Source organism: Mixophyes fleayi, chromosome 6, assembly GCF_038048845.1.
Source record: "Mixophyes fleayi isolate aMixFle1 chromosome 6, aMixFle1.hap1, whole genome shotgun sequence".
Lineage (NCBI taxonomy): Eukaryota > Metazoa > Chordata > Amphibia > Anura > Limnodynastidae > Mixophyes > Mixophyes fleayi.
Window position 1 is genome coordinate 196,959,957 of NC_134407.1, and position 18,919 is coordinate 196,978,875.

Sequence of the window (18,919 nt, forward strand, 5' to 3'; positions counted from 1 at the left end):
TGTCAACTATAAATCCTGACATGTATATCTAACAGTTGGTTAAATAGACTCTGTTAGAGGGTGTATCTAGTTAGTCTCTCTAACTAGTACCTTTTTGAGCAGTCACTAATAACAATACCATAAAGTTTAAACTGAGCATTCCATGCAAGTTAGATTCACTCTGCTAAATAATGTATCTAACCAAATTTAGATAGTACACGTTATACAGTACATTATTTGAAAAATAGTCCATTTGGGTGTATTAAAAATGAAACCAAATATGAATTTTTGACAATGGTTTATATATAGCAAAAGTTGTGTGACTGAACGGAATACAATACATGAAATAACTGAAGTGGCTTTTACTTAAATAATCCACTGCACCGTGCTCTCTTTTACTGCTCTGCAGCAGATTGCCATGTTAGGAGGAGCTGCTTCTGTAACACAGCAGAGGCAGAGTGACTGATAGCTTTGCAGATTTGCTTTGCCCTGTGTGGTTTGTGTAATTCATACACAGGGGCAGGATCAGTGATGTCACAGTGGCTCAAATGACTGTAACCTCAGCTTTTTGGCCCCTCATGATCCCATTAGGACACTGTCCTAAATATGTGGGTAGGGCCTTCAGCTGTGTAAAGGAGTGGGGAGGTAATCCTTTACTTAAGTTAATTCTGAACAAAATGTTCTACCTTCTTGGTTATACCTGAAAATATAAATGTTTGTGTTTAGTGGTTCTTTAAAGAATAGTATAAATGAGTCCAATAAGGTTTAAATGGTTAACAGAATGGAATTCTAATTACAGTAACGAGAGAAAGATTGCACTAAATGGGTTTTTTTCATTTTAATTTTATTATTTTCTCTAACTTCCTTTTTATTTGATAATATTTTATTTTATCGCCCCTCTTATAACCAGTTTTCTTCTCTGAGACAGGTCAGCTTTGTAAACCCAGTGGACAGCTTGTGATGAGCGTATGTGGAGATTTCCGCAGAGTTCAGGAGGAAAGAGATCAGATAGATCACTGTATTCCAGTGGTAGAAGACGGCAAGGTGGGTTCCACTGCATATTGCTATACAGAGGAAATGATGGACTGGATGTACACTGGGGACATTGATTATTTTTCTTTTCCTGCAGGGCTACCGCGTCGGCAGTGAATTCTGGAATGTGTCTGAACACATTGGAGACGAGCTGAGTGGCTTGACGTTAACCCTTACTCAAAGCCAACGTGGTTACCCGTTACCTGTCACTCACGTAGGCCAACCCCAAAGCATCAAGGAGGAGACTGGTATGTCAAAGCTTTCTTCTAATGCTGCCTGGTGTTATCCTGACTGAAGTATAGATATGTCCTCATAACCAGGTAATGTCTTCTTAGGCACCATAGAGAGGCCTCCGTTTCACCACACGTGGGATAAAAGTTTGTACCTACAACATCGCCGTCACAAGCTCAAAGCAGTCATGGAGGAACTCAACTTCACCAAACCGGTAAGTGAAAGAATGGCTCATAGAGGCCCAACTAGACCAAAACATTCAGTTCCCAAAGGAGACCTGGTGCACAGGAAAAATATACTGTTTCCCATGGCAACCATTTACAATCCCCTTGGTTACTTGACAACCAAAACATTTTTCTTGGGCATCATTTTTTATAAATATCCCCAACTCAGAGTGTCCAGACACAGGGGGGTATATTTACTAAACTGTGGGTTTGAAAAAGTGGAGACGTTGCCTATAGCAACCAATCAGATTCTAGATATCATTTATTTAGTACATTCTACAAAATGACAGCTAGAATCTGAATGGTTGCTATAGGAAACATCTCCACTTTATCAAACCCGCAGTGTAGTAAATATACCCTCCTTGTACTGCTGAAGAAGGAGGGGTATATAATAACATTAAATAATAAACTGATAACACCACTGATAAACCATATGGTTATATAGCACACATTCTCAGATCCACTTAGAGACAATTACAAAATAATCTAAAATAACGGTAAGCTACTCATACCTGAAAATAAGGTCTACTTTGTATTCTTTTTCATCTATCGCAATCTTTTTAATTGTTCGTAAAACATCAGTATTAGAGGTGTGAAGAGAACAAAGTATCGGGGGTCCGGTTAGATTTTAAGCTGCATAGAAAGAGATAATAGTAAGAAGAAGACAAAAGGTGGTGATGCAGATATATAGGTCATTGGCGAGACCTCACCTAGAACACTGTGCTCCGTTCTGGAGGCCATATCTCCAGAAGAACATAAATAAATTAGAGATTGTGTAAAGAGGACAACTATAATTCGGCATGGTCTACATCACAAAGAAATGTGACTTCTAGCCTGATATCTTTTGAATGCTATTTAATTTATGCTCTATGTTTGAACTGTTGGAGGTTGTATCTGTCATTGACTATGTCTTGGGTTTGTAAAACAAGGGTTTAGCATGGTACAGGAGGGGCTAACATATATCCGGAAGGTACTGCCGAAAAACATGAATGAAGCCTCAAATGGACCAAGCCAATTTCTTCATCAGGCAAAAACAGGGGACACGTGTTTAAGGAGAGACTGACCTCCTTATAAAATGACACGGATTTATACAAGGAAGTCAGTGGAGGGTAGTAGATTTATGGGACATGTAAGGGTAGTGGATAGGTGGAATAGCTCCCAAGAGATGTGGTAGAGGCTAATACAGTAGAGGAATCTAGTGGAAATTATCCCACATGCCAGGATAGACAGACTATCCCTAATGTGGAAAACGCAGAAGGATCAAATACTGTCTAAGGATAAAGATGGGCAGACTAGATTGTTCTTATCCGTCTTCAAATTGTACTGTTATGTACATCTAGTCGCTATCCAGTAACGATTGTCCACTTCCAGTGATGTGGTTCCAAAACACAATGCGATTTAATAGCAAAAAGTAGCAGAGTAACAAGTCAGAATAAAATAAGTACAGCCGGTACTTAGCAGGCACCCTGGATCCAGTATACAGCAGTCTGGGTCAAAGTGACTGAACACTGGTTCCAAAGCTCCTGCTTATATACAGTCAGTAATACAGTGAAAACAATACAGATGATTTGGCATGTTCCCATAGGTTCAGGCTTCAGGAAGGTCCAGTATAATGCAGGTCATTGGCCAGTTCAAACAATGCCATCCAGGGGTGGGGGTCCGCTCTCCAGAAGATGCATTCTAATCTTCCCGCCAAGAACTAGTTTAAACTGTTCTATTAGCATTACACAGACAATACCATTCTTAATCATTTATTCCCTATCATCCATAACTAGCATACGCAATGTGTGATCCTTTCGGCGATTGAACCGGACGTCTGCGGATAAATAGGGGATTAGAATGATACCAGACATGATATGTTTCCTGTGACCTGAACCATAGATCTCACTAACATGTATATAACATTATAATATTACACCATAACTCCGCTACATTTCAGTACAAATAACTATGTGTTGCAACTACTATTAATATGAGCTAATTACAAGTGTGTGTGTTCGTGTAAATGTGTGCAGAAGTGTTTGCCACGTGTTGCGGTTGATTACGCAGATTACGCGGTTGGGCAACACAGTGGCCTAGTGGTTAGCACTCCTGCCTTACAGCACTGGGGTCATGAGTTCAATTCCCAACCATGGCCTTATCTGTGTGGAGTTTGTATGTTCTCCCTGTGTTTGCTTGGGTTTCCTCCGGTGGCTCCGGTTTCCTCCCACACTCCAAAAACATACTGATAGGTTAATTGGCTGCTATCAAAATTGATCCTAGTCTCTGTCTGTCTGTCTGTCTCTCCCTGTCTGTCTGTGTCTGTGTGTGAGTATGTGTTTATATTAGGGAATTGAGACTGTAAGCTCCAATGGGGCAGGGACTGATGTGAATAAGTTCTCTGTACAGCGCTGCGGAATTAGTGGCGCTATATAAATAAATGATGATGATGATGATGATTACGCTCCTCCACGCCGTAGCGTGCTATTCGCATAATTTCAGACAAAGACAATTCACGTTTTTAGATAATAATGGAAATGACAATATCCAATTATCTGACTTCGACAGTACATTTCTATTTTAACAGAAAAAAAGGTTGGATGTGATCTCTAGCTCACTAGGGGAAGTTATTCATATTAGTGATGTGCACATGAAATGGTTCATGTCTGGTTGGAAGTGAAAGCAGAAGCTCGTAGCTCGATTGAGAAATGTCTTTTACAAAGACTGGGTCATTGTCCTGAAATGGAAAGTGGGGGAGCTAAAGAAAATAAGAGGATTGTGACAAATGTACCATCAAGATTTATGTTATCAGTTGTATTAATAGACATTTTCAAACAGTTTTCTTTCTCCTTACATTGAAAGATTTATATTTGTTTAAATATCCTTGTGAAACATTTTGGTTGCAACAGGCACAGTATAACTTCTGATTCAGCCTAATTACGTGGACAGTTTTGAGATTACAGAGAATTAACCATAGTGTTGCGCCACTAGATACAGCACTATGTGTGCCCACCATGTATATTTGAAAATGACTATTAATCCCAGTTTTTGCAGCTTTCCTACAGCAGGTTAAACTGTAATTGACCCTAAAAATATTTTTAACCGGTGGTAAATTGCATTAATGTGTTCCCGGATGAGGCAGTATTTGTGTTTAAGCACTTAAATAAATAATTATCATGTTTGCATTAATATATAAAAAGCTAGACATATACACTTATTCACTGCTCAGTTTGGTCAATGTATTTGAGGTGCAGCCATTCAACCCCTGTGGCTGAACAGCAACTTCTACCAGGACTGGGGCTTGCATTTGCCAACATGCCCAATAATGATCTGATTGATTTTGACCGGATTGTTACTTGGCATCACGGTTGTTTTTGAACCACACATGCTGCAACATTGAACCAATTGCCCAGTATGGGCTGTGATGCTGCAGTGTGCGTCATCAGCATAGCACGTAATATATCGGCCCCTGCTTTGTCACAAGTACATGTACTACTTCGGTTCACCATAGCAGTCTGCATCCAGCAATAACTTGGACTGTGAATCGAAAACAAGTTAGTTATTAGCTGTGTTTTGTGTTCTGTGTGCTTGATCAATATCTTTGGGTGATCAGTACTAAAGCACATCCTACAACAGCACAGCCTGACTTCAGCCAAAATATAAAGACTCTAATTCAGTCTTCTGTGTCATACCTTTAGGATATCGATGGGTTGGAAGTCATTGGCCGAGGGCAGCCCTTTACGTCAGTGTTTGCCGAAAAATTACCATTAAGTGAGAAACTTCAAGAAACTCCCCCAGAAGAGAAAGAAAACCAGTAAGTTTGTATATAGATGAATAAGGGCAGCTATCTTCTTATTTGACATACCTGTATATTTCATGGTCATATCATACTGTTTTAGGGATCCACTTGGAGATTTTCCAGATGTTGTGTCAGATGTTTTCCTGGGTCCTTCGCTGCTCTTCTGCGGACAGCAAGCAAACTGGGTGGAAAGTCTTGGGTCCCATAGGGTAATAGGCCTAAATATATATTTTGACTTTATGTTACTTCTTCCTCCTCCTTCCATCTTTTATCTCCAACACTAGAGCTTTGTCCAACTATCTTCTCTCCCTATCCTCAATCCTCTTTCTTCACAGACTCTTACAATAAGCCTCTGTATAACATTGCTGGTTATAGAACACCTGGGGATAAATGTTTTAAGGTGTGAGTTTCCAGTGGGTTTGAAAATAATAGCTAGAATCTGATTGGTTGCTATAGGCAACATCTCCACTTATCAAACCCACTGTAGGCTTGATACATTTACCCCCTGGTGACAAGTCCTCAGACTCGGAATCTAGCTATTATTTTGTAGAATGTACTAAATAAATGATAATTAGAATCTGATTGGTTGCTATAGGCAAAATCTCCACTTTTCCAACCCGTCGGAAACTCGCAGCTTGATACATTTACCCCTTAGAATCAGCCAAGTTAAGCTAGAAAAATCTGGAGATATACAGATGTGATGTGTGCATAGGGGACTTGGTATAGGCAAAAATGAACATACAACTGGACACAGAACAGTGGTGATTATAGATGGATGCAAGTAATAAGGCTTCATAGTGCACACCGTAAACATCTCTTAGATGTAACCTTATACATGCATTGACTGCTTAAGAATCGGTTCACAGCTTCATACGTCTTCTTTCTGCTGTCCCTTCCTTTAGGATAAAGTTGGCATCTCTACCCGCATCACATTTGAAGCCCTGGCAGGGGAAACAGCTTCATCAGACCTAGAGATTTTGAACAACGGAACCGCAGCGCTGTGGTACGAATGGAGGCGCTTACCGCACGATGCCAGCCTAGGAGACCTTCACAAAGAGCCACACGTGCAGCGTTTCTATTTCAACACCAGCGCTGGTGAGAAGACATTTAGGGGTAAATGCATCAAGCTGCGAGTTTGCGGCAGGTTTGAAAAGGGAAGATGTCGCCTATAGCAACCAATCAGATTCTAGCTGTCATTTTGTAGAATGTGCTAAATAAATGATAACTAGAATCTGATTGGTTGCTATAGGCAACATCTCCACTTTTCAAACCTGCCGGAAACTTGCAGCTTGATACATTTACCCCTTAGTATGCTTGTGCGCTGGAAAAGTGCACCTAATCGTACACAATGATAATAATAAAGCACATTAAAAGACTGTCTTATTGTGCACCCAAAGATACACTGTAATCTTTGTTAAAAATCTACCCTTGTAAGGGACACTTGTATAAGAGTTCTTACTAATGCTGCAAGATTCCGTTTGCTGACAATTTCACCCTCTGGTAGATCAGCTGGATGATGTAATTTGAGAAATAGAAAAACCAAATAACAGATGTTTTTTTGTGGTTTTTATTTTCACACCATTGCATTTGTGAGACGTGTCACTGGTAGCTTTGTCACCAAACTTGTAAACCCTGGGAAAAACCATGTGCTTTGACCCCTAACCACACCATACACAACAACAACAACAAAAAACTAATTGAAAGTTTTGTATATACAGTTAAAAAGATTTGCAAGTGGAAAACCAATAAACATATATTTTAAAATAAAAAAAAAGTATGAGAACATTGCACTCAGCTAATCTGTGAATGCATGCACAGAAGCTACAGTGGTAGTGTGTATGACATATCTGGGTGTCATTTATTAGCTCACCCACAATCTCTAGGTGTAGGGTTCTTTCCTGTATTTTTTGTCTGTGAATCGTCTAAGATTGAACTTGCTGAAAACACACATCCTTCTGTTCACTGGATGTCATCAGGTTGGTGCCCCATTCTTGATACACCTGTGTTACTGTCACCATGTAAATCTCTGCTATGCTGATATGTTCAAAGTCACTTAAAGCTGCGTTATAATCTAAGTGTGACTGTGCAGGTGGGCTGTGAACAGGAGGACCTATCATAGCGCAGTTTCTATGATTGTGGCTTCTGATTGGCTCTCTTGCCCAAATAGCCTCTCTGCAGTCATACAGGCCCAGTTCTCAACTGATATGAACTACTCCTTGGATTGATATGGAGCTGTAAATCTCATAATTCCTCTGCATTACTCATAGGCAAGCTATTAGTACCTACATATCTGCTGTAAGCCACTTGTCCTGTATTTCTTGCTGCCACTGACCGAGGCATCAATGTCATAAGAAGAGTAGATGTACATAATATATGTGTTATTACGTTTACATCCTGCAAACTGTATCTGTGTCTTCAGCGTTGTCCTTTCTGACCCGTGTCATTCCCAGGTGTGATCCTGCCAGGAGAATCACAGATCTTCTCCTTTCACTTCAAGTCCCCGACTGCCGGGATATTTGGGGAGAGCTGGGAGTTCTGCACACACCCCGTATTGCTGGCTGGGGCCCTTATACAGGTGTCTCTGTGGGGAATTTCTCTGTATGAAGACAAGACAGCCCCACTCAGGGAGGCTCTGCAGGTTAGTAGCATAAATTCTATGCTGTAGGTTAATGGAAAATATATAATGTCGGGAGGTATTACGTGCATGTGTTATAAAGTGCTGGTGCCATTCAGTTATTGATCATTATAAATGATCAATTTTATTTCTGATACTGCATCAAATATTTCAATTAAGATTTCAGTATGTGATACCAATACTACTGTACTATAACATTAGTTCTCCATCCCTGCAATACAAAAAGATTAATATACAACTGGTTCATAATATTAGGTATAATTAAATTTTCACAAGATAACAACACTACAATTACTTTCATGTTCCATCAGAGCATAGATTTATGAAACCTTCTAAAAATGATAAGTGGAAGTGTTATCCATAGCAACCAATCAGATGCTAGCTATCATGTTCTAGAATGTATTAGATAAATGATAGCTAGCATTTGATTGGCTGCTATTAGCAACACCTCCACTTTCCCTTTTTAGAAGGGTTGATAGATATACCCCTTAGAATTATGAGTAAATCCAACTAGAATGTGCAATTTTGCACCTCAGGAAAATAATGCGGCACTGACGATTTGAAGTGTGCAGACCCATTTAGTAATGGAACGGGAGCACATCCTAGCTCAGCTCTAAATTGAAGTGCAAAAGCAGACAGTATTTTCCCTGCATGCAAAAAATGATTGCATTTGTATTACTCACACAGCAACATGGTTCGTCCCTGTTCCAATTTTATAACCTTTAGTTCAGTAATGGGCAACAGGACGGCCCTATGTGCATTCTCTTTAGGGCCTCAGCTCCTTCCTGCTTTATGGCCCATCAATCCTTTTCTTTGCTTTATTGTCTCAGCTCTTAGGCTGGGTACAAACTACAGAAAATATCTCCCAATGCAATATCACTGACAGTTTTACCAGCGACAGAAAGTTCCAATCAGCATGCTGATTGATGTGTACAGACGATACACGTTTTACCGTCAGATCTGTGATCTTCATCTGTCATAGCCATCTGCTAAAAAGATAGCGACTCTGTAAACCCTATGGAAACCTGTCTACACTGCTGGTCCTGAGTGCGTACACCATACGTACCTACTTTCTTCAGCTCTCTTCCAGGAGCCAGCCAGTGGAGGTGGGCGTGAGGGGGCCTCATTTTGGCCCCACCCCCTGTGATGTCATGACGCAAACAGCGTCATTTGACAGCGGGGGCGGTTCACCGGGAATCGCGGCATTTGGGATCTAATTCTGCCCACTTCACTAGGAAGTGGGGCACTTCCTAGTGAAGTGGACAGAATTCGGGAGATTGCCACACTCGCAAAATGCGGGAGTCCTCCCGGACATTCCGGGAGAGTTGGCAAGTATGGCGTACAGACCGCAGGATTTGTCTGACATAGTTCCATTCTTTATAGAGCTTTTTAGTCCGGTTATAAAATCAAATCAAATGATCCAATGTGCTTTAGTACGATAAAACATGCTTGTAGGAGGGTGAACATTAATGCAACATCAAACCTAATGGTCGTTTATTGTGTGATTGGTATAATTGGGTGAAAAGCCTGTAGCCTGTACCCAGCTTTACTCTCTACTTTATATTACACCAAGCTTCATCCTCGGTCTGGCCCTTATGAAATAAAAATCGGCACCGAAGGTGAAGCTCAACAAGTTATTAAGTAGAGAATAAGACTGGACTTGATTTGGTTTGCCCAGAACAGCCGACTTTCACATCCCATGACCTCATCGCATGCCTTTCTGCACTGTGTTGTTTCTCTCCTTCCTTCCGCTGGAAAGAGCTGCATAGTTCCTTAATGCATAGTAAGGAATTTTTAGGCTTTCTTTTATCAGTCATTGGATTAGCAGTGGGCCAGTGATACATCTAGTGAGGAGGGAGTGGGGGATTTAAGGAGTGTTTAGTATGACGTCTGAGGGAGAAAAGAAGGGTGAATAAGTGTTGTTTTAGAGCAAGCTGTAGGTATAAGGGTATTTGGGGTAAATGGGCTTCTAAAGGACATATTGGGCAGTTTTTGGATGAGTGGAGGAGTTTGGGTGCCATGTGGGGTAATCTGAGGGGTATTTTGGAGTACATGTAAGATCTTTTCTCACATGAGCATCAGGTATTTCTCATTGATTAAAAGTATTGTTTTCACATATGAAATTAATGGTGATGTTTGGCCCTTTTGAATGTTATAGGGTCATACAAGTTGCCTTTCAAGTGTATCACGTTGCTCATCATTGCTTTGCACCTATCTCTGAATGCGGCCCATTATGAGGAAGCTTCTTGCGTTATTGGGAGTAGGTTTTAGGGCCTAGGTTCTGTTTGCATTGGAAATGTATTTATATTACGGTTTGGGCTGATTGGCCTATACTTGGGTCTGCGGTAAAGACTTGGGACAGATTTAGATATTTGGCTTGGGCTAACGGTAGTTCTGTAGTTACACTTACACGGACAGGAGAATTAGGTTAGAATGTAGCATTTGTCCCAGGAGAACATAGGATCAGTTATCTTAAGCTATCTACACCGATCATCCACAACATTAAAACCACCCACCTAATATTGTGTAGGTCCCCCTTGTGCCGCCAAAACAACTCTGACCTGCCGAGGCATGGACTCCACAAGACCTCTGAAGGTGTCCTGTGGTATCTGCCACCAAGACATTTGCAGCAGATCCTTTAAGTCCTGTAAGTTGTGAGGTGGGGCCTCCATGGCTCGGACTTTTTTCCAGCACATCCCACAGATGCTCGATCGGATTGATGTCTTGTGAATTTGGAGGCCAAATCAACACCCTGAACTCTTTGTCATGTTCCTCAAACAATTACTGACCAATTCTTGCAGTGTGACAGGGCGCATTATTTTGCTGAAAGAGACCATTGCCTTCAGGGAATACCATTGCCATGAAGGGGTGTACTTGGTCTGCAACAATGTTTAGGTAGGTGGTACATGTCAAACTATCATCCACATGAATGCCAGGACCCAAGGTTTCCCAGCAGAACATATCCCAGAGCATCACACAGCCTCCACTGTTTTGCCTTCGTTCCATAGTGCATCCTGGTACCATCTGTTCCCCAGGTAAAGGGCAGACATGCACCAAGCTGTCCACATGATGTGAGAGCAATTGTAAATCATCAGATCAGGCAACCTATTGTTCTATGGCCCAGTTCTGGTTCTCATGTGCCCGTTGTAGGCGCTTTCAGCGGTGGATAGGTGTCAGCATGAACACTCTGACCAGTCGGCCGCTACGCAGCAGGCTGCCATGTACTGTGTGTTCTGAAACCTTTCTATCATAGCCAGCGATATATTTTTCAGCAATTTGTGCCATTGTGTGTGGGATTGGACCAGACAGGCTAGTCTTCGCTCCCCACACATGAATGAGCCTTGGGCGCATATGACCCTTTTACTGGTTCACCGGTTGTCCTTCCTTGGACCACTTTTGAGTGGTACTAACCACTGCATGGCGGGAACACTCCGCCAGACTTGCTGTTTTGGAGATGCTCTGACCCAGTAGTTTAGCCATCACAGTTTAGCCCTTGTCTAAGTCGCTCAGATGCTTACACTTGCCCAACACAGCAACTTCAAGAACTGACTGTTCACTTGCTGCCTAATATATCCCTCACCTTGACAGGTGCCATTGTAACGATATAATCAATGTTCAATGTTTTTCACTTCACCTGTTACTTTTAATGTTGTGACTGATCGTGTATATTCCTTGTCAGACTTGAAAATGACAGACTGCCTTCTATATGAGGTGTTTCTTACTATACCTGTCTTGCAGATCTGTGTGCGCCATCACTGATCCGTTTGTGTCTGCAGGTGTACTACACTATCCTGATGTCACCCTTTGTGTACTTGTATTTATTTTCTTGTGTCATTCTCTGTTAGAGGGAACTGGAGTCACGAGAGGCAATGTTCATTGTTCAGAAGATGGTACAGGAGATTCTGGATGAAGTTCGTAGCCCAGAGCGTCCACCATCGCCTGTCATTCACGTATCAGAAGAAGAGTTGTTCCATCTAGACAACCCAAAGGTGTTTGATCTATGGTGTGCTCTGTGACCCTACTTAAAATGATTGTATTTACTGTTACAGCTATATTTATTATTCACCACCAGAGGGCCACCCTCTCTTCCAGTTTTTGTCTGTTAGACCTTGTTCACAACTAAGAGGTTTCTTGTTCTTAAAAGGTTTCTCCATCCGCAATTGTAGTACTGTGCACAACATTTGTGTGGTTGTATTTTGTAATGGCAGGATCAACGTTTTTTTTCCTGCTAATAAGGAGACTGCATGGACAACCGATGCTGGGCAGATATTCCATTATGGAACACATTTAAAAGAATTCTGTTTCTTTAGTACATATACGAACAAACAGACTTCTGGGCAAAGCGAAATAGATTTTTATTACGTACTTGAAGTTGGAAAAGATAAACAATTTTGCAATATAAATGATTTACTTTGCATCACCAATATTAATCTAGACAGCTCGGAGCTCACGTGAGAATCATTCGCCAGAAGGTGATGTCTTTTGAAGGGTCACAGAGAGAAAGCTCTGCACACCATACATTTTAAATTAAAAGTTTATTTATTCAGCATTCTGAAACACCTGAGAATGTTTTTATCAGGATAATGTCATGACATCATGATTTATGCATCCGTGCGAAAGCCTACACCAAGCGTTGCTTCAAGGTGCAAGGGAACTGAATGAGCGGCTTACCTGGGGCTTAAATAAATGCTTTATATATAATGCTCCATGTGATCTACATCTTGTGTTAAAGGGTTTGTCCATAAAAATGGATGTGACATTTGCAAACCTAGGGCCTGATTCATTAAGGATCTTAACTTAAGAAACTTCTTATTTAAGTCTCCTGGACAAAACCATGTTACAATGCAAGGGGTGCAAATTAGTATTTAGTATGCAGTATTTCATGTATCACACAAATACTTGATAGCTTATTTGTATACTGAAATTTAAAGTTGATATTTGTGTGCTACATGAAAAAACTCAGTATTTAACTTATGTGCAAAACAGAATACTAATTTGCACCCCTTGCATTGTAATGTGGTTTTGTCCAGGAGACTTAAATAAGAAATTTCTTAAGTTAAGATCCTTAATGAATCAGGCCCCTAGACTGACCTAAAGTCAGAACTCTGGGGGTGTTACTGATGTGGGCAGGACCAGTTTATTTAGTTCTTAGGAATGGACAGATGGATCAGTAGGTAAAAGAGTTACTTACTAACGAATACAAATTGAGCTGACCACACATGCTCATTTCATTATTTGTTTTCCAGCAGTTGCACTACAAGCATCAGACTGTTCAGGATCTGCATCAGTTATGGAAGGAATACATATGCACAGACATCCAGGACAGCGTTCCGATATCCGAGGAGGCAAAGGATCATTTAACAGAAGCCACAAGTCTTCTGGATGGACCAGGAGCAGAAGAGAAGACAAAGAGTGAATGGAACTTATCGGTCGTGGATCTGAAACGGGTACAGATTAATCAGTGTGCGGATACAGTAGTAGTGTATATTTTGCAGAGAGCGGCTGCACAACACAGCCTTTATGTGTAAATATGGTGTTTATATATGGAAAGGACAATGTGTTCTGTGGAGCTGGAAAAACTGAGGTCCACGGAACCCTCAAAGGATTGCAAATGTTCTCTGACAGTTCAAAGTCCTCCTGATCTCTAGAGATGTTGTTTTTGGGGCTAGGCCAGTGGCATCATGCTACACTTTCCCGTGGTCTGCTGGAATCCACAATCTAAATATTCCAATAGCTCAACCAAGGGGTTCTAGACCCAGGCAAGTGGGGACTGAGAAGTCTTTCGGGCCTCAATCTGACCAGAATACAGAGCTTTTCCAAAATGTGGAAACAGAACCCTTGCTAAACATGTTGTCACCTGGTGCGCATTCAGTTTGTTTGTATATTGTGCTGTTTTTTGATGATTAAGCTGGGGTTTTTGTTTCCTTTTATTGGCGTTTTATGCTTCACATGGGCATAATTGATAATGTCTATTTTTTTCTCATGTTCTTGCTCTTTACTGCTTCCCCGTTTTCTTCTCAACCTCAGGCCGCAAATTCTATACATGATGATGAAATGAGAGAGACTTTCCTGCATCATCTGAACAGAAAGATCACTGAACTGTGTGAACCAACTCCGGAAACTTCTCTGGACTTGTTGCGTCAAGCTTGGTGAGTGTGAAATCTCTACTTGTCACTTCCTCAAGCCTCGGTACTGTGTTTTTGGTCAGAAATCTCTAAAAAGGATAAAAGAGACACCTTTTATCTGATTTATAATGCCAGTAATCAGCTAAAAAATAATAATAGCATAGTTGTCTATATTGAACTACTGCTACCCTTTCAGTTTGTCATTTAACAAGCATTGGCTAAGTTATGTTCCCTATTGATTGTAGACTTATTACCAGTTTAGTCTCTCCTAGGGGGAGACAGATGGGGAGTCATGTTTCACCCTTAGAAGGTAGGATAGTGGGGGGGGGGTTATTGACTCCTCCTCCTTATAAACATCCTGTTCCTTTGTTGCTTTCTTAGTTTCTGTTCCAATACGCTTCATAGGAGGCGGGCACAGGTCTTTTTGACTTTATTTCTATTTTATTTCTATTGATTTTTTTTTTTTAAATCAATTGAGGGACAATCTCAGCTTTTCCCGGCAGTGTACCAGTAGTGGGTGATTTGCTTCCACCATTGCTGCCTCACAGTGCTGGGGTCATGGGTTAGATTCAGGACAAGGCAGTGTCTTTGTTGAGTTTACATGTTCTCCCATGTTCCCGTGGATTTTTACTGGGTGCTCTGGTTTCCTTCCACCAAAATCATACTGGAAGATTAATTGGCATCTCACAAAAAATAGACCTCACTTTGTGTGTGTATGGTTAGGAACTTAGACTGTAAGCTCCAATGGGACAGGGACTGAAGTGAATGATGTAATATCTCTAGAATTGTATGGTGATGCTATACAGATAATCTATAATAAAGGTCTGAGCCAAATTAAATGACCTCTGCAACGTTCATGCCCTCTCACCACTAGCACCTTTTAAGTTTTTAATAGCTCTCTTATCCCTGATGGCAGCTACAGGGACTGAATCCCTTCAGCCAGTGCCTGAACCATAAAGGGTCTGGTCCCTCTCACAGTCTGTGAATTGAATTTTCCGACTACCAATCCTGGTGGGGCAGCGGGTGAGGGCCATAGGTTCCTCTGATGTTTCCATATTCAGGTCCTTAATTTAGTCAGCAACGGACCACTTGTTTCCTGATGTAAGAGTGTCCTCCTTCCCTGATGATTAGGATCCTTGGAAATGTTTTGGATGAATTATTGTGAACTCTTCCTTGAGTGTAGAGGATTGCCCATTTGTTTTTTCCCCAGACAAGCTCTTGCATGGTTTGTTGTCAGGGGAATGGTTGGGTCCAGATAAACACTTTACGGACTTGTGTTTTGGAGCCTATTTGGTAGGAATTGTAATCTTCTCCAGCTGTTACCCATTTTGTTTTACCAAAATCAAGGAGAACCATGGGTTTTTCAGTCAAAAGCCTCGCCTTTCAAGTACCTCTTGAACAAAATGTTAGATGTTCTTCTAAAGAGCCTATTTTCCGCCTCTGGTTTGGTGCTTAGGCCGGCTATAAGAAACATCTATCACTTGGGTTTACCAACTCCTGCAAGGGTCTCAAAATGGCACTGCCAGGACTGACCTGATGCAGCTTGGATCATCATTTTACATGGAGAACTTGTCTCTGATTCTGCTAGGAGAATTCTAAAAGCTCGTGACAGCATTCCTGGCAGGTGGAAGTGATTGTTTACTCAGTGTCCAATCCCTGTTTACTCACCATTATTAATTGGGAATTATGGATATTCATCCCAGAGTTCCCTCCAGACTGATTCTTCATCTTTCAGGTACCCAGATCCCATAAATGCTTTCCATTTAACCATCCAAAGGTTACTGGATACTGTAATAATCTGCCCTGTCCGGAATGGGAGGTGGACATCAGAAGAGTTTGCTGGATCAGGACAGCAATTCACCAGGACAATTCTGTGTCAGGGGTTCAGGTTCCCTCTGGAAAGGCGGCACACACGACTGGGGTGGTTGCTCCTTCTTGTGTGGTAGATCCTGGGACTTCATCGGAGTAGGTTGACTTATTGGGCTAATTGTACACTTAGAGAAGGGGAATAGATAGGATTTTTGGGAGGAGGATGAGTCTGTCCTTTTTTATTAGTGCTCGGCCTACCTTGGGGTGAAACTAAAACCACTGTCTCCCTATAGTCTCAGAAAAAGAAACTTAAAATAGCAAGTGCAAAAATTGCCTTTTTGGGACCATCAATGACAAAACTCACACTCTGGAGTACCATCACCTGTCTTCCTGTATTATGAAGTTAAAAGCAAAAAACGCTGATGTGTTACTTTTATATAAATATTCACCTTAGAGGATTCCTGAGAGTGTTTTGACATATTTGTCATCAGTTTGCAGCTCTGGCGTGAAGCCATAGATGAGCTTGTTGAACGCTCCACCGAGCTGCGCTCTGTATTGGAGATGCCAGATAAGGACGTGACTGCAGAATTTGTTATAGAAGAGTTGGGTATGTAAGCGGAGATTGCTTTTGTATTCTGTACTGTTTAATGTAATAAGGTAACTTGCGATATTTTATATTTGCTAATTATTGTACACTTAATTTCTATATTTTCAAAATTAAGGCTGCAAATTAGAAACTATTTTAGTAAGTAACTGTTTAAATAAATTAACTCCATATATTCCATGGTTCAGAGAAAAGTGCTGAAAATATTTAGCACTTTTGTTTCCTAAAACGTGGCAGTGGAACAGGCTATTTAGCATTTTAAGGCCCTCTCGTGGATTTCATCTGTCAGTCACCGTGTCTCACAATTATTATTATTTATTTATTTATTTATTTAAAAAAAGAGAAAATCCATTAGCAACAAGTATCCCGTACTGAGGATTTCAATAGGACTGTTTTGTACTGCCAAATGCCAATTTATGTATGTACAGATATGGACAGAAACACGCCCCGGAATACTCCACAATTCCAATTCTAAAACCGTTAAATGTATGATCTGTTTGCAGGGCCGGATTAAGGGAATGGAGGCCCCTGGGCTAAGGGGGCCTCCATTCCCCCGTGATCCAAGCTGCCCGCACCCCCTTCCCCGGCACTTACCTCCTTCCCCGGCGCGCTGTACGCTCTTTACTGAGGAGATCTCGTGAGAGTAAGACTCACAAGATCTCCTCAGTAAGGAGAATACAGCGCGCCAGGGAAGTACTGCAGTGAAAGTGCTCAGCAGCACTGATCGGGCTGGGGGCGCCCCCGACCGATCAATACTGCTGCTGAGCACTTTCAAGGGCCCCCTGGATGCCATAGGCCCCTGGGCTGTAGCCCAGTTAGCCCTATGGTTAATCTGGCCCTGTCTGTTTGCAGCACAAGGTTCCTTTTGGACAGCACAGTGGTCCTGTGGTTAGCACTTCTGCCTTACAGCATTGGGGTCATAAGTTCGATTCCCGACCATGGCCTTATCTGTGTGGAGTTTGTATGTTCTCCCTGTGTTTGTGTGGGTTTTCTTCGGGTGCTCCAGTTTCCTCCCACACTCCAAAAAACATACTAGTAGGTTAATTGACTGCTATCTAAATTGACCCTAGTCTGTCTGTCTGTCTGTGTGTATGTTAGGGAATTTAGACTGTAAGCTCCAATGGGGCAGAGACTGATGTAAATGAGTTCTCTGTACAGCGCTGCGGAATTAGTGGCGCTATATAAATAACTGATGATGATGATGATGATGATTGGCTACTCACACACAATGATATCTTGGAAATATAAGACAATGCAGAATTTTGAGTGACCAGAGATTCTTTTTTAAAGGCTAAATATAGAGTTATTCATCATAGAGCAATCTGACCTCATGCAATTTAGAGAGCTCTACCCCAAGTGTTAATAAGCACGGGTTTATATACCTTTAAACCTTTTAGCAGAGGCAATACAATACAGGCACAGTACATCATAAAATAAGCCAGCACAACAATTACAATTTTTTATTATTATGAGAAGAAAAACAACATGTATAGAAGACAAAACTCCTCAGTGTATTTCACACACACACTAATGATTCTTGGCAGAACACCAACCTGTCTGGGTTTTCGGAGAACAAATGTCAAGCTACAGCATATCTCTGTCTGGCATACATTTCTCTGCATTCACATACTTCTGATTAGTCTATCAATGCTATCATCATCAGCTATTTATATAGTGTAATATGTATTGCTATTTTCACTTACCAGTTGGCTTTGCAGTGCCTTTATCCAAGTCTCTCCTGGCTCAGGACAGGTAATGGTTGAGGACTTCATCCACCAGGGGTTGAATAAAGATCACAACAGTTAGTCACCAAGTAATTAGAATGAATTCTAGTGCTACTCTTACTATACCGTAAATTCTTTCTCCAGCGGGGCAATATACATATAATAATGGTCCCACCATATTCAGATGTTGTTGAATAGTCAAACTTTTTTAGTTTTAACACAGGAGATCTCAGACCTATCCACAACATTCTCAGATATTGTAAGTTAACTTCCCCTGTTGAAGTATCACCAACTCAATTGACTAACTGGACACAACCAGAGGAAAGACTAAGTGGCAAATCTAACATAGACTTAACAGAGAGTTATCAATAGATAAAGCTTGCAATAGTTTATGCCCTTTATCAGCTATACTGAATATTACAACCCGAAGATCTGGAAGGATGCGACTGAAATCTATGGTTCATACTTGATCCCGCCTCCTCTGGGCATTCACCGAGTTCTGGACCCTCCCCCTCGGAACACAGACTCATCTAATGCTGGTTTCAGTCTCCCTCTCAGAATGTAGACTAGCTTTGCACTGGTTATCACTCAGATGCAGTATAGCTGACTGTGGCTTGCCTGGTCTCTTCTCCAGCAAAGCAGCTCTCGCACTGCCTGTGTCTGCACATGTTGCTGGCCCCAACAGAAGAGAATGTGATGTCGGCTCCGTGCGGGCATTTAATCGACTCGCTTTCCCAGCAGCCAATCACTGGCCAGCTACTTCAGGCTGAGCTGTCCG

At 41.4% G+C, this 18,919-nt stretch overlaps 1 protein-coding gene across 4 annotated transcripts in view; it reads left to right on the forward strand.

Moving 5' to 3' along the window:
* Positions 1–18,919, forward strand: part of MYCBPAP (MYCBP associated protein) — a 34,235-nt gene that overhangs the window by 7,664 nt on the left and 7,652 nt on the right. For 2 of the 4 annotated variants that reach the window (XM_075177912.1, XM_075177914.1), the window contains exons 6-16: positions 908–1,023; positions 1,109–1,259; positions 1,347–1,456; positions 5,144–5,259; positions 5,345–5,453; positions 6,147–6,339; positions 7,695–7,882; positions 11,725–11,868; positions 13,126–13,326; positions 13,907–14,028; positions 16,305–16,420. In XM_075177912.1, the coding sequence (XP_075034013.1) occupies positions 908–1,023; positions 1,109–1,259; positions 1,347–1,456; positions 5,144–5,259; positions 5,345–5,453; positions 6,147–6,339; positions 7,695–7,882; positions 11,725–11,868; positions 13,126–13,326; positions 13,907–14,028; positions 16,305–16,420 (1,566 nt within the window). The remainder of the gene's footprint in view (positions 1–907; positions 1,024–1,108; positions 1,260–1,346; positions 1,457–5,143; positions 5,260–5,344; positions 5,454–6,146; positions 6,340–7,694; positions 7,883–11,724; positions 11,869–13,125; positions 13,327–13,906; positions 14,029–16,304; positions 16,421–18,919) is intronic. The other 2 variants (XM_075177913.1, XM_075177915.1) reach the window with 1 other exon arrangement.